Source organism: Neolamprologus multifasciatus, chromosome 8, assembly GCF_963576455.1.
Source record: "Neolamprologus multifasciatus chromosome 8, fNeoMul1.2, whole genome shotgun sequence".
Taxonomy (NCBI): domain Eukaryota; kingdom Metazoa; phylum Chordata; class Actinopteri; order Cichliformes; family Cichlidae; genus Neolamprologus; species Neolamprologus multifasciatus.
Genome location: NC_140446.1, coordinates 28702619 through 28719223, shown reverse-complemented (window position 1 = coordinate 28719223; position 16605 = coordinate 28702619). Strand labels below are relative to the sequence as shown.

Here is a 16605-nt window from a genome sequence, read left to right as displayed (position 1 = left end):
CATCTCTGAATGGAGGAGGGGGCCTGAGGGTCCATCTGTCACCATCTTACATGCTGTGATTGCAGCCATTCCCCAACTCTCTGTGAATGGTACTCATGGACATTGATCAGTGGTTGTTGATCAATGGTCATGAGAATTTGCATAATTAAGATTAAGGAACTGACCTCCCAGCCCATTGTTCCTTCACTGGGCTGGTTTCAGTCATTATGCAAATATCCTGTTTATAAGATTGAAACCTGCAGTCAGCTGAGACTGAAGACGTGACCTGATGATGATGAAACGTTTCTCCTCCTGAAAACGTCCAGATGAACAGAATCAGCCTTTGGGATCAGACTCTTGGCTTCACTGCTGTCAGTGTTCTTATATTGACAGAACCACATTCATGTGCTGTTGTCAGATTCATCTTAGCCCTGTACAAACTCTGTACTGTGTGATTTGCACACACTTCTAATGTTGTTGGAAACATCTGTTTGTGTATGACGCTGAAGTCTAGACACTACAGGTCAACTGACAAACAGGAAGCAGCAGCATGTACATCACACCAACCCAGCAGACACAGCTTCATCTGTACAGCTTCACAGGTGTTGGTAGGTGTGAACGAGCAAAGGGAGAAGTCCAAAAGCTGCTCTGTGGGCGGTTCTTAACTGTGAGAACATCAGCTTCAACGTAGTTCATTAATAGTAGCAAATGAAAAATGATATCTGTCCACACTTTACTTCTGAAAAAGACCGAGTGGCACCATACACTGAAATATGAATTATGACCATGGTCCGTGAGTCGTTTGGTACCGGGCCGCGAGAGTTGAGGCTCAGGTGTGAAATGTATAGTTTTCAGGGTTTTTATCAGTTTTCAGCGTTATTTTGTTATCGTTTTTATCGTTTACTCGTTTTTCCTGGGTCTTTTCACGTGTGTTATGAATAAATCTTTTTTTCGGTACCAGTACTAGTTTTATTTTGTTGTATTTATCCGCGACACCTTAAAGGCCGGTCCATGAAAATATTGTAGGGCATAAACCGGTCCGTGGCGCAAAAAAGGTTGGAGACCGCTGGGCTAGAGTACTGTTACAGCGCCCAACACCACAGGAGTACAGTTTATTTATGGATAATTTTTGTAATAAAAGGAATTTTGTCTGTTTCACGTCCGGTTCTTCTGTAACATTAACACTGTACAGTAATGTTTCATAGTCTCACACAAAGATTTTAACAGGAAATATGGGCGCTACATAGATCGACTGCCAGTTTCACAGAATAAAGTGCTGCAAACTGTCAGAGCTGAATAATAATGGACAGACCACAGGATCTGTTGGCCTGACTGCAGTCAGACAAACTTGATTTTATTACACCTCCACACACCAGGTATCTTCCCCACAAAGTTCATACAGCCACAGCTTTGTGTGGATACATAAAGCTTTGGTATCATTAGTCAGTTACAATCGTTAAATGGACCCGCTGATGTGAAAACGTTTGGCTTGTTGTTGCATCAAAGCAAATAAAAAAAAGGCTGAAAATTCCTCTGCTTTAGGAGAACCTGCTGAACCAGAAGCACGATGACACGTCGACATCGTTTCTGCCAGAGAAACGCAGAAATCAACCAGCAGTGTGCGAGGAAACGAATGCTACGAGCAGCTGTTGAGATCAGCATCCATCAGCCACCTCCTGCATCCTCTCACAGCTAGTTACATTAAAACTGAGATGACAAGCAAGGACAGCATAAAGATAAAAAAAAGTATAAGAGGAGGTATATGTGCAAAACATGTTGCAATACAAAACACCTTTTGATCACCTCACAAAAAAACACCATTCAGAAAGCAAAACTTGAGTAATAGCACAAAACAGACTTGAAATTTACACCAAGAAAAACAGAAAATAATCATCAAGAGTGGGAGCTGCAGACCTGCACAAGTGCTCACACCCTCTCTTATTCACCTGGTTTCCCCCCCCCGACAGAAGAGTCTGAACATCAGCTCTGTCAGTCCTGCTCTCCTCAAACGTTCATGCTTGCACATTGGTCTCCACTGGTACTGTAAGTGGGCACCAATTAGGCCACAAGTCAAGACTCCAACCTGGTACGAGCAGGTAAAACAGCTAAAAGGCAGCAAAAGCAGAACTAATGCCAAACTTTTCAAATAGAGTTTGAAGCTGAACTGCTAAATAAATGATAAAAACATATTTATATATAATAAAAACAACTTTGGTTATTCTAAATGTAAGTTCAACATTTTATATTCCACCACGAGAACAGTGATTTTTCACTCTGAGCTCAAAGTTGAAATGAAGTTCAATCCAAATCAGGATGATTTACTCCCGAATGCACTTAGTAACACAACTGTGTTGTTGTGTAGCTGAATGTGCAGCTCGCTCATGTTTGCTAATAAGACAGATGTGTTATTAGACATTGCTGCTCTTACAACAACTGCCTGGATAAAGCTTTAATTAAGATTTTTAAAAGCAACGTGTGAGTGTTAGCATTAGTGTCACGTGACTCCAGCCAAGCACATAATAGTTGAAGGTTCACTCAAACTTTGATTTTGGTCTTTTGCACAAGAAAAATCATTGATGCAAAAAGTTGACAACAGTGGAGAACCAAAGACGAATCTAACAAACCAAACTTGTGCCTGTTGAGGCGTTACTATCATGCTGTGATGCTACATGACTTTATGAACTCCTCACAGAGGACGCCTCAGGCGGCATGTGTTCTGTAAAATTACAAACAAATCAACAGCTGATCTAAAATCTAGACACACATAGAAACATGTCTACGATGCTAACGAAGAAAGAAACAAATCACACGTCCCACAACAAAGTCAGCCCGTGTTCGCTGAGAGCGAGCTCTTTGAGCCACTGCGTGTAATAAATATGTCAGCAGACAGGTGATCGTCAAAGAGCTCAGCAGAGGGAAAAGTCAGAGCTAAAAACAAGCTGACAGTACCATCCACCAATCAGCAGCCTGCTCGGCTGCGTGTATGTGACAGCAGTAATCTCTTCAGACTCCATAGTTGACGGAGCTCAGCGCTGGTCTCTTCTTGCCTTTAATCTTCAGTGATCCGTAACGAGCCTGGTGACGACATTTAAGAAAAACACTCATCAGGGTTCATAGAGTCCAGAGATGCAGCACTGCTGACTGTGGCAGAAGCATTTATCAACACACTAAGAACACTCACGTCTTTGCGAACTCTGGATCGAGACAGTTTGACGCTCTGCGATCGCCTCAGTCCTTTCTGACTGACAGCCTCGTCCTCAGAGAAGGTTGGCTCGGCCTCTTCGTCCGTCCTTTCCTCCTGATCGTAATAGTACTCTGGAGAACAAACACATACAGACGTCAGGAATCACCAAAACACACAATGTTTGCATCCATCTATTCTCCATCTGCTCACCCTGCACAGGTGCTCAGTGCTAACACAGAGAGACGCTCACATTCACAGCTATGACAGACTCAGAGTTGCCAGCCTCACTGCATGGTTTGGCCTCTGGGAGGAGCTGGAGTACCCGGATTTGAACCCAGGACCTTCCTGCTGTGAGGCGTCAGTGCTGACCACACCAAATTCAACATGAGACTTTTTACACTGTTTTTACTATTAAAAAGGGCCCACAGTCAATAAGCACTCAAACTGAAATATTCAGTACAGTAATAAATAAACAGGAAACAGAAGCACAAATCAAATACACAACGATACTAAAACAACAACGAGACACAAAACTATCACAAACCGGTCCTGTGAGGACCAACAACAGGAAAACTGTAATACTGAAGAGCGATGACTGTGAGGCGCATCTGTCCCAGCAGAGGGCAGCACACACCAGAAGTGCCACCTCTCTTTGGCTCCACTGTCATAAACACACAACAGCATAACCTCATTATTAATAACATCTGCAGCTCTTCACTGCACTGAGCTCATCATGACAAGCTTTAGGCATCATAACCATCATGGACAGGACTGCCTCACACTTGTATTGCTCTCTTGTATCCAGGGATAAATATCGATACATTGGAATATCGCGATATTTCGTGTTACGATACTGAATCGATATTCAAAAGCAGTGTTATTGATTTTTTTTATTGAGAATTTACTTAAATACTGTGTATTTCACCTAAGTCACCTTTCTCACTCACTATGTATTAACAGACCTCTCTGCATTGAATCATATCTGTTATTAATCTCTGTCTCTCTTCCACAGCATGTCTTTATCCTGTCTTCCTTCTCTCACCCCAACCAATCACAGCAGATGGCCCCGCCCCTCCCTGAGCCTGCTTCTGCTGGAGGTTTCTTCCTGTTAAAAGGGAGTTTTTCCTTCCCACTGTCGCCAAAGTGCTGCTCATAGGGGGTCATATGATTGTTGGGCTTTTCTCTGTATCTATGAAGCGCCTTGAGGCGACTTTTGTTGTGATTTGGCGCTATATAAATAACATTGAATTGAATATTTCTTTTATGTGTAGCAATTCAAACTCCGGCTGCTAGTTGTTAGCAGTTTTTACCGCTTTCACTATGATGGAAAAACAAGGTCTCGTGATAACACTGGATGTGCCGTGGAAGTGTCGATTTTACCAAACCAAAGAAGAAGAACGGCGGACGTGTGGCAAACTGTGCTCACTGATGACAGAAGAGGAGAGGATGCAGCCGGCCTCAGCAGCTTTCAAAGCAGATGTGTGGACTTCTTTTGGATTTAGGACAAAACAAGGCAGTAAAGACTTTGACAAGAGCTCTGAAGTCTGTAACATCTGCACCGCCACAGTCAAATACTCAGGTAACACAAATTTAATGTACATGTGTCTAGACACCATAGCAACGTAGCATCAAATGCTAACCTTAAAACTACCAGCAACTTTGACTCGTGCAACACAACCAGCGCAGTCAGTACTTGTTTTTATGGTCTGAGTGCAGCAGAGAATAAAGGATTTGGTAATGTGATTAAAACGTTGGAGCCCGTTACACCGTTTCTCCGGACAACATATCAGACATTGCTCTCCAAAGTTGTACCAAGAAGTCACAGCGACAGTCCTGGACTCTCAGCTCAGCAGAGACGGCTGCTTTCACACGCTTGGACTTGGAGATCACAGCTCCTCACATAACTGATCAGTGGAGCCTTCAGTCACACAGATGAACAGGTTGCATAAAAAGTGTTTCACTGTGACACTGCAGGGCTGGACCTTCTTTTATTAGCACTTTATATTGTCAATGTTTACTTGGATGAATTCTTCAAGCAATTTCATTTTTCATGTATGTTTGTTTATGTTAAGGTCACATAAAAGTGCTTCTTTTATGAGCATTTTTTGGATTAGTATTTTAAAATCATAGTACTCACTAAGTAAGACCTCAGTGTTACATTGTTTACTTCTATCAGTAAAGTGGTTTTTGTTTGTTTATCTTCTGATAAGGAACATTTCTCCATTCATTTTGAACTTAGAGTGAAACGTATCCCTCTATTTTAGTTAACATAGCTCATGTCAGTTTGGACTGTTTACTGTGAGTTTTCATACAATCAACACAAACACAAATATCGTCTGATTTTTAGTATCGCGATATATTGTATTGTGACACATATTGTATCGCCAGATTCTTGCCGATACACACTCCTACTTGCATCAACTGTCTGCACTATACTTGAATATTAGTATGAAGACAAAGTTGATTTGGACTTGATGAATGAATCGTTACCAAACACACTCAAAATCAGTTACTAACAGAAAGAAGAAACCACACTATGTGTTGTGACGGAGAACGACACTCACGACTGTACAGCACGGCTCCGGCGCTCGCACAGAAACATCCTGCAGAGCCTTCAGGTTTCAGGAACCAGCTTCCAGTTTGGATTCAGGAGACAGACACTATCTCTACTTTTAAAGCTTCAAACTTTCCTGTTTGCTAAAGCATATAGTTAGGGCTGGACCAGGTGACCCTGAATCCTCCCTTAGTTATGCTGCAATAGATGTAGGCTGCTGGGGATTCCCATGATGCACTGGGTGTTTCTTCTTCTTTGGTCAGTTCACTGACCAGTTCTGTGGTCAGTACAGATCCAGATCAGAGCACCATGCCTCATCAGTGCTCTGATCTGTAGATTGTCCAGTGGAACATGTTTCCTGCTCTTCAATTAACTGACAGCAGTTTTCACAGCAATGATGTCATTCTCAATTCTTCTTGTTGACCTTGTTGTTGTTTCTATATGTATTTTTGTGGCAAAGAACCACAGACAGTATAAACCAAGGCTGTAACTTCTGGCTTGGAAAAAACTGCATTCTTCCTGAAAGACGATGGTTACACAAAGACTTGGACTTGGACAGTGCAGGACCAGCTCTGGTAGTGTTCTCATTTGTCACCCGATGTCGGGTAAACTGTTCCTATAGTTTACATGAGCTGCCACTGACAGCCGGGTCGCTGTGGAGAAGCAGGGATTGGTGCGAGGCTATAATGCAGGGTTAGGAGACGTGTGTACTCGACGCTCTCATGGCAGCTTCAAGTAAAGGCTGATTAGTACATCTCACACAGCAACTGTCTGGTATTTTGCTTAAGGTAAACTCAAAGATATTCAAAGGATGGCTGGGAGGCAAAGGGCCGCAGTACCGCAGCTCTCGAATCACGTGAAAACTATGGCTCAAGGTATTTAAGCTCATTCCCCTTCACATCCCCGACTCCGTGCGTCTCATCCACACGTGGTCGTAACAATACAAAGCTTCTACATTTCTATGCAGGATTTATGAAGCATCAGATCTGTTAATAGTAAAATGAATGTGCAGTCGGGCTGTGCCATTTGACCAGAATCTCATATCCTGATATTAGACCTTTATCGTCCCGACAACGATATAAATCACAAAAACATTTTTCTGTAAATTCTGGGAATCTCGGGCAGCTGAAGTATTTCCAGCTGGGCGTCGAGTACCTGCAGCTGAATGTTTTGACCGATGCATGAAACTATATATTTTTACACATAACTTATAACAGTCGTCATTTTCTTAGTGAGTATGTATAAGACAGCGTGCTGCGGGGAAACGCCTGTTCTAACGTTTAGTCTAAGGTCTATTTTGAGCACCTGACGGCTCTTTGTTGCTTCTCATCTGTAAACTCTCCACACTGTGTCACGGTGGTGGTCGGTGGTTAAAGAGGTTTGTGGTGTTTGAGTCTGAGGTGGGGACCTCAGTACAGTTTTCTGACATGTCAGACTTTTCATAACCAAACCATGTCCATGCTACAGAGGCAGCTCCTCGTTTTGACTGGTCCCCGTTTGTCATCACTTCAGTTTATTTTGAAAAATCTCAACAGGATCTTCAGCTTTATTGTGAAAGGTTTATGTGGAAAATAAACAAGCGGAGCCAAATGCAGGGTTTACCGTCGCTGTTGCTAACGACAACGCGTAAAAACAGTCGCTTATCTGTCCGTAGTGTGGTTATTTTAAATATAAGCTAAAGAGAGAACGTTAAGAAATTAATATAGTCACTATAGCGACCATCAAAACCAGGAGAAAATAAACCGTAAACAATTTATTTTGCGACACCACAAAACAAACGATAGACGTTTTCACATCATCATCAGATATATACCGTTATATCGAACAGCCCTAATGTGCATCATCATCATCATCAGTTATATTTAAGTCTGTTAAAAGGACGACAGACATAACACGAAGCCTCGGAGGCAGCGAGGAGCACACAAAGGAGAAGTTGTCAGGCATAAACGTCTCCGTCTTCATCTCTCTGTAGCTCCTCCTCTTCGTCTGAGCTGAATACATAATAGTCTCTCTCAGTATCCTGATGCTGTGGAGCAGCCTTTCTCCCTCACATCCACCCATCCAGCTCTTCATCTCCATTCATCTTTGTCCTCTCCTCCATCTCACCCCCCGTTGTGTCTCTTTCCACACCTCACCTACTTGCTGTGTGTGTGTGTGTGTGTGTGTGTGTGTGTGTGTGTGTGTGTGTGTGTGTGTGTGTGTGTGTGAGAGAGAGAGAGAGAGTGGGAGCAGGAGAGTGTGTTTGACATTCCACTGGCATCCCACACAGCCTTATCTCATCCCCTGTGTCTGCTGGGAAGTCATCTCACACACTCAGAGTGTTTTCATTGAAATGCCAACCAGCCTGCAGTTCTCATCAAGCTGAGGAGAAGTGTGAAGGTAACGATGTAGCTGTTTAACAAAGTCCTGCTCATCTGCGCCTTATTGTTCTCTTCTGACCATCATCATCATCATTATTATTTATGATGTTTGTCATTATTCTTAATTATTATTAGTCAACATTGTAATAAAATAATCTTATTTATCACCAGCATCAGTCTTCATGAATTACTGCTTTGACATTTTTGGCCAAACTCATAATAAAATAAAAACGTAAGAGTTTCACTGACATCTCCACATTTTACACGTTACATGTGAGGTTTGCATGTGCTTACATGACTGCGTGTTGAGCACATGTGTTTACACTGTTGCTCATACAACAGTCTGAGCTCAGGCTCTTCAGGTTCTGGTTGGTTTTGAACTGTGTGCAGCAGGGAGACACTTTTCAGGGGACACATAACTAAAGGTTCAGTCACTGGCTCACTGCAAAGCTCCAAACCCCAACAGGCTTCCTCAGATACGAGACGTTTTGTAGTTGTCATGGAGACGGTGGCGAGAACCAGTGACGAACAGAACGACGCCACCTTCATCCACCACGAAGGACTGACCTTTGACTTAGCATTGTTTAGAAAAACATGTTATCAATCAGCTGTCAGGATTCGAGTCAAACCTCTAATGACAGATTTGATTCTTTTAGGTTTGTTTACAAACTGTTTTCTCTTTTTGTTTCCTTTTCCACGAGTTGTTGTGATTGAGAAGTTGTGTTACGTTGATGAGAGAAGTGCACGTGTGTGTGTGTGTGTGTGTGTGTGTGTGCGTACCATCTCCATCCGGAGCGTCACTGCTGCGAGACCTCCTGACAGCAGGGTTGGAAGAATGGGAGCTGTACTGGTACAGCTGGTTTCCTCTGTCGTCCTGCTGGTCTATCTGTGTGAGGTCGTGCATGCTCAGGCTGCGCAGCTTCTCAGTAATGGCCCCCTGACCCTGCAGCACACACACAACACTCACATTACACCACAAAAACATCTCAGAGATCAGCAGTGCTGATGTGTTACAATCACAGAAAGAGTCTGTAGTTGATCAATAATCTGAATCATGCTTTTGTTTCCAGGTGAGGCTGTTTTCTATTACATGATCACGTTCATGGCTACAGTCATACAGGTGTACTGTTCCTGATCCCATCAGCTGTTATAACACTGTAGACTTTACTTTGTCTACATTAAAAGCAGACGTATTTGTGTGCTTGTAAGTAGTGTCAGATATCTACAGTTCATCACTCACCAGTCAGACTCCTCATAATAACTCTACTTTGTATAATTGGAAACATTTCTTTGCTTATCTGTACTTTAGATACATGTCACATCTAAACAGCTACAATTCAAATGTGATGCAATTCCACATATTTATGCATCATTGTGTAGCTGTGACTCTGATTAATATCAACACTTTAATTTTCACATGTGAAAATCTGAGCTGTTCAGATTTTACTAGTTTACTGGGAACACTGTGATATATTAATACAGTCAGATATTATTGGAACGGCAGAAATGTGACAGTGAAAACAGACACACTGTAAACTACAGTACTGTGAGCTGCTGTTGAGCAACCCTTCACTTCTGGAAATAGATCCAACAACTTACTGAAGTATGGACGTGGAGATTGTTCATGTTGGACTTTCAGTATCTTACATGAAGAATAAAATATTTACATCAGAGAAACTAAACTTCAGTCTGCACTGCTGCGCTGTTACACAACTGTAAAGGGCTTCATGCAGATTTAAAGACCTGTGAGACAAACCGACGGTGGAGCACAGAAATGCAAACATGTTTGCTGTGATACAGTTTTACATTAAAAAGTTTAAGAAGCGTTACATTTTTTTCCACAGCACTCATTTCTTGTTGTGCTGCTGATCTGTGTTTTTCCTTCATCATTACTGTACTTTTGGAAACATGAAATACTGGGAGACATCATGAACTCTTCTGCATTAAAGGATTAGTTCACTTGTTTTTCAAGCCTCTAAGACAATCAGGAACAAATAAAGACTGAAACAGCTTCGTCTGCCTTCGTGATGCCTCATCCACACTGGACTCTCAGAGAGGGTGCAGTGTCATTAATAAGGGCCAAAGCCACAGTCACAGCACCACAGCTTCAACAGCACTCTGAAGCTGCATTTCCACTGTAACCAGACCCACTAGTGTAAATGATCCCTAATGGAATTGATTAAATGACACCGTCTGCTTCAGATCTGGGAATTAAAGCTTCAATCAATTAAACATATAACGACGAATAGATGATGACAAGAATACGCTAACTGTGAATAACGAGGTACAGAATAGATCAGGGATGTTACTGAATGATGATGAAGATGTTACCACGGAAACACTTCACAAAGAACATGAACAGCGGGGGGGGGGGATTGTTGTAATGTACAGCAGTATATTTGGGCCTTTACAGGTATATTAGAAACCTGAAGATTCTCAAACTGATAAAGTCGGACATTCACAGGGACATTTTCACCCTGTAGCACCAACGTCAGCTCACATATGTGTTTACTGTTGTTCTCAGAGCTTTGTGATTTAGAAGGTTTTGATATATAATTCTTACTTCTTTTTGTTTGTTGTTTGTAAACACAAAGCCCCGTATGCTGCTGTAACAATGAAATTAATGTCAAACACATACAATGAAAAACAAACAGTGTCGTAAACAATGAGTGACATGTATTTGCAACAGCACCAAGTCCATGTCAAAACCAAAACCAGAATCAAATGAAAACGGATGTTCTCAAGCAGCAGGTCTGGACACAGACGACAATCAAAGGGTGGATGCTGAGCTGTACGAAACAGAACATCTGTCCATGCTGCTTACACTGACTGGTTTTACCTCCCAGAGCAGCCTGCTGAACCACCGAAGCCCTGAAGACACAAGGATGTTAGTGCAGACAGAGAAGAAACAAAGGTCAGAGGGAAGACAGGAGGCAAGTTGGTGCAGATGCAGAAAACATCATCTCAAAAGCAAACGTCCAGCTGAGATCTGCAGTGCTCCCCCAGGATCCAAAACATTCACAACCCTGCATGCTGATGACCAACAAACACACAATATACAACAATATCAACTCATATTTAGTCGAGTTTGTTACACTTGCAAAAAACACAACCACTGCGTCGGACCCTTTAATCTGGACAGTGGTTGGGTTTCTCTGGGGCACTCTGAGTTAAACATAATACAGTGAAGCAATTATTCTGCTTTCATTTCAGGTCAATGATGCTACATTTTCATGCTACAGTGTTTTCAACTTAAATGCATGTTTACTGCATGTGTGCACCATCCTGATAGCAGTGACAGGAACATCAAAACAGTCCCTGTTTATATTGTTTGCATCTGCTTAAAACGAGCAAATATTTAACCAAGAGTTGCCTGGATGATGGTTAGAAAGTACTCTGATCTAAAATGATATGCTTTGATGTTTATTACCTGTTAAAAGCTACACTATGTTTACGTGATCTTATTAGCAATAAGTTCTTCAGTCCCGTAGTTACCAAGAGCAATGCAATGTTTTATCAATTATCAGTGTGGATGCAGACATATCTCACAAAAGGAGCACTGTGAGCTGTAATACTCATGTGGTAAACTGGTTGGTTACAGCCAGGACTGCAAGCTTCCACATTACAACACATTTTATTTTTCTATTTTTTGATTTCTTAGATTTTGTTTGCTATGACTTTATTTATTGAATCTTCGTCCCAGGCTGTGAGATGGACAAAAAGCAGCTTTGAACTGCAAATTGGAGGAAAAGCTCTGAAATGTCTTTTCTTCTCAGTCTGTGACAGCACGTACATGTAGGTACATGTGGTGTAGATGCCAGGTTTGCATGTCTAACCGCAGCTCTAGGCTCAGCTAAAATATTTCAAACAGATTGATTTTATGTGCATTTCAGATGGTTTTATTGTAAAAGCCAAGGTCAATCAAATTCCTAGTAAGACGCAAGACTATTTTAAAGAAATGAAAAACTGTTACTAACCCTGTGATGACAAAACATGCATGCAGAGAAAAGAAGAGAGACTGCAAAGACAAACGGGGAACACAAAGATGAAATATGTAAGGAAAGAAGATCTTCATGTCAAGGAAGAAACCATAAGAGACTCAAAATGAGGCAGCGAGAGAGAAGTGAGATGCAGGGCAGTGACAGAGGCATCGCTTTGATTAACAGGATGTTTCAAGTAAGTGGAGACAGGAGGCTGCACTGACACAGCAAGGACACAAACTACAGTGAAGGATTGTGATGGCTGCACTTACAGCCACACAGTGGTAATACCCAGCATGTTAGTGTAGAGGCTTATAAGTAACATCACATTCACATTTGTCTTTAAATATAGGAATTAGTTTACAGGACAATAAATAACTGGTTTTGGTTTAGAGTTCATTCACATATCCACATAACACTGTATTCTAAAATAAGTGCGCACATTTTAGTTTACACTGTTATGTGTGATTAATCTTTGTTTTCTGAGTTACCTTAGTTGCAGCTGTTCCAGTCCCTTGATTAAGGAGCCAAGAGGTGGAAAAGGGGCGGAGCCAGCTTTAAAGGAAGACTGCAAATTGGTTCATGCCATAACATGGGGGGGAATTGGAGTTCATTATGTTTGGTTTAGTTTGGTTTTGTGTGTTTTACCCCTTCTCCTGTTTTTGTGGGCTGATCAGCCACTATTTAAGTTTCCCCTTCGTCTCGTTAAGTGAGGTCAGTTTGTTTGAGTTATCAGCAGTGTTGTCAACTTTGAGTAGAGTTCTGTTATTTTGACCTCTTTTATGGGCCCAAGATTTTGATTCTTTTTGCAGGATTTAACCAATTATGTTTTTGGGTTAAATAACAAATCATTTTTTTGGACTTTAACCTGTGCCTAAGTTTCCTTCACTGCTCGGTCCATCACAAGGATAAACAACCAGACCTGCCGTTGATCCTGCTGAGTGCTGCTTCTTTGTGTTAGAATATGCACACCTGACCTCGTTCATTTTAAAGTGTTACTATGTGAAAAAGCAGGTGCTCTTTTCCTAACACAGAACATAACACAGTGTTACTCAGCTGAAGTCAGCCACAAACTGATTCCACTGAAGAACTTCAGTTACGCTTAAATGAAGTTTGGCCTGTTAAAAACAGAGTCGATGGGTAGCACGGTCAGCAGAACCACTCAAGACCTCAACGTCATTCAGTTTGACTCATTTACAACATTCAAGTTGTTTAGTTTGACACGGCTGACGGTGTCGTTGTGAAACCAACCGCTCCACAGGCTAAAGTGTTAGCAAGCACTGGAGAAATGCTAAGGTAACATAGCTAATGTCATCTTATAGTAACACTAATAGAGACCATCCTAACATCATGTTAACATTTTCTGATACTTGAACTTTGCACTTGCTAAGTCCTGGCTGAGTGGTCCAATCAATTCAGTTTAATTCTGTCTTTATTTATTTACACACACAACCACACAATATAATTGTATTATAGTTCTATATTATAATAACTACACACTATTAATCATTAATAATGTACTAGTTTGGCATCATTTATAAATCATTATTCCTCCATTTCTAAACTTAAATTGTTTAGTCTTGCTTAATAAAGCTGCTTTCAGTTGCTCCCATAAACAAATAAAATTACTTAATATCAGACTAATCCTTGATCATCATCATCATCATAATTTGTTATTAATTTGTTACAGGAGTTCACTGTTTTGTCTCACAGTTAAATACTGCTGCTGACACCATTCGTTTTTTCTTTGTACTGCATCCCCACTGCTCCAGTGCTGTGAAGCGTGAGATCAACTGGGCTTATCTGAATCACTCAGGTATTCAAGAAATGCTGAAGAAACCAGTTCAAATGTAATTTATTTATACTGGCTCTGCAGGAAGACCATCTGAGGCACAGACATGCACAGAGGATGTGCGTGCATGTGCAAAGGGTATCAGACACATCGTCGAGTGAAGATCTCGTACAGGCTATCGATTCATCTCCTATGCACTCATTCATGCACCAATACCACAGTGACTGTCTATATCAGGGGTCAGCAACCTCAAGACCCAAAGAGCCATTTGGAGCTGGATTCCACGCAAAAGAAAACAGTGGGAGCCACAAATACTTGTTGACATCTAAAATGAAGATAACCCTGCATATATTGTTTTTTACCTTTATGCTTTGTGTGAACAACTAAAGTGTGCTGCTTAAATCCATGAAGTGCTACAGAGAAAATTACATTTTATTTATGTAATTAACACATTTTGAACTCTTAAAGAAATATAACAAAAGGAAAGCTGAACTAAAATGATCCAGCAAACAAAAACTGTTGTGAGCCACCCTTATATCTCCTTTGTGCTTTTGGAGCCTTGACCTGACGTTTAAAAAATAATTGAAAAAAAGCTCTATGCTGCTGAATAAAATAGATATTTGCAAAATTCTGCCTAAATATGTATTTTACCTGGTTAATGTGTGTGGTGGGGCGTGGTCTGCAGCGCCGCTGCAGGGGAGTCGGACGCACCTGAGCGGCACCCGCAATCACGCCTCGCCGCCTTAACGTCTGTGCTCTCTCTGCTGTTGTGTTGGTGTGTGTCGGGCTGTGAGCTGCAAAGCTACAGCCGGCTGTGTGCGTACAGCAGCCGTGTGTGAAAAGTGGTCAATAAAGATGCTGAAAAGCGTGTTCGTGGAAACATCGTTGGGTCTGCTGTGATATGTTTACAATAAGACTTCTGCTCCTGAACCTCTGTGCACAGCGTCTGCAGATCAGGCTGTACGAAGTCACTTTCATCTTTACAGGACTGTAAGCTGTCGTCTGTGAGGCGTGTTTGTTTTAACATAGTTCACGGTGGAGCTGCTGACATAATGTGGATCCGAACATCCATAACTGGCCTACCTGGGGTTGAAAGTCTCGATAAATGCACGCCGTTTCGGCTTCCACGAGTGTGACGCTTATTTTGAGCGATGAAAAAATAATAAGATATAATTTTATTTTTATATTTCAAAATCACAATGATCTTCCAATTTATAACTAAAAGTTAAAAAAGAACTAACATAAATAAAATACACTTCAGCTAAATACTTCTAATTTATTTTCCCAAACCACGCGGAGCCGCACTGTAAGGACTAAAGAGCCGCAGGTTGCCGACCCCTGACCTATATGCTCTTACATCTGATTTAGCTAAATAAGCACATTCAGTGCCCACAGGCGTTACTGTAGAAAACAGACAAAGGAAGCTGTTGCAAGCAAAGAGAGTTGAAGCCGACAGACTGGTATTTTATTACTCTGTAGTAGGGCTGTTCGATATAACGATATATATCTGATGACGATATAAAAACATCGTTTCATTTTACACTATCGTTTGTTTCGTGGTGTCGCAAAATAAACTGTTTACGGCAATTTTTTTTTCATGGTTTTGATGTCACTGTAGTTATTATTAATTTCTTAAAGTTCTCTCTTTCTCTTATATTTAATATAACCACACTACAGACGGACAAGCGCCTGTTTTTATGCGTTGTCGTTAGCAACAACGACGGTAACAGCATCGCGTGTCCACTTGTTTATGTTCCACATAAACCTTTCACAATAGAGCTCAAGATCCTGTTAAGACTTTTCAAAATAAACTGAATCACGTAAAAGCAGATTATTTACAGATGAGAAGTAAAAAAGACGCCAGGTGCTAAAAAATAAAGCTTAAACTCAAACGTTAGAACAGGCTTTTCCCCGCAGCACGTCGTGTAATAAATACTCACAAAGAAAACGGCGCCGTTACAACTTATGTCTAAAAATTTATCGTTTCATGCATCGGTTAAAACACTCGACTCCAGCTACATGACGCGCAGCTGGAAACACTTCCCGCAAGTCGAGCTGCCCGAGATTCACAGACTTTACAGAAAATGTTACATTTTTGTGATTTATATCGTTATCGGACGATAGAATTCTCGTGATATGAGATTCTGGTCATATCGCACAGCCCTACTCTGTAGCAAAGTAGAGAGAAAGAAGATGAAAACTGACTCAGCCATGCTATCTAACATAAAACTGTAGTGCACTCACGTGACAAATAAAAAAAGAGTAACTTGCCTTGACGGCTGCAGTGACTGCAGCGGTGGCTGCAATGCTCAGGCCCTGCTTGCCAAAGTTCACCATGGTCTCATAGCTTCTCTCTTTGGCCTGCACAATGTACTCATCTATTTCCTAAAGGAAGACAACAATTACATTTTAGAACACAGTTGAACTGGGAACAAACCAGTGTGACCTGCATTACACATGGATGTACGAATGAATGTACCCTTTCTCTGGAGGACAGCAAAGGATGCAGACACTTCCTGTAAATAAGACTCGCTCCTCTGGTGTAAGGGGACAGCAGCCAGATCACAAAAGCTATCTTGAGCTCGTAGTAGAGAGGAAACCTGGATATGGAAACACACGGTAAGTTTAACCCATGGTACATAATGATGCTTTCCACTGCAGAAAAACAGTTTAAGACATATGCACCCACTCCCACTCCTGTTGTTAAGTTTTTGTTGCACACAGCTCTGAAGGTTTATTATGGTTTTTTGGACTGC

At 41.4% G+C, this 16605-nt stretch overlaps 1 protein-coding gene across 1 annotated transcript in view; it reads right to left on the bottom strand.

Annotated features, from left to right (window-relative positions):
• Window positions 1-1298: 1298 nt before the first annotated feature.
• Window positions 1299-16605, bottom strand: part of reep3b (receptor accessory protein 3b) — a 36296-nt gene continuing 20989 nt past the window's right edge. The window contains exons 4-8 of the mRNA XM_085170392.1: window positions 16329-16449; window positions 16121-16234; window positions 8858-9020; window positions 3161-3294; window positions 1299-3054 (exon numbers count right to left, since the gene is read on the bottom strand). Coding sequence (XP_085026518.1) covers window positions 2983-3054; window positions 3161-3294; window positions 8858-9020; window positions 16121-16234; window positions 16329-16449 — 604 coding nt within the window. The 3' untranslated portion in view covers window positions 1299-2982. The remainder of the gene's footprint in view (window positions 3055-3160; window positions 3295-8857; window positions 9021-16120; window positions 16235-16328; window positions 16450-16605) is intronic.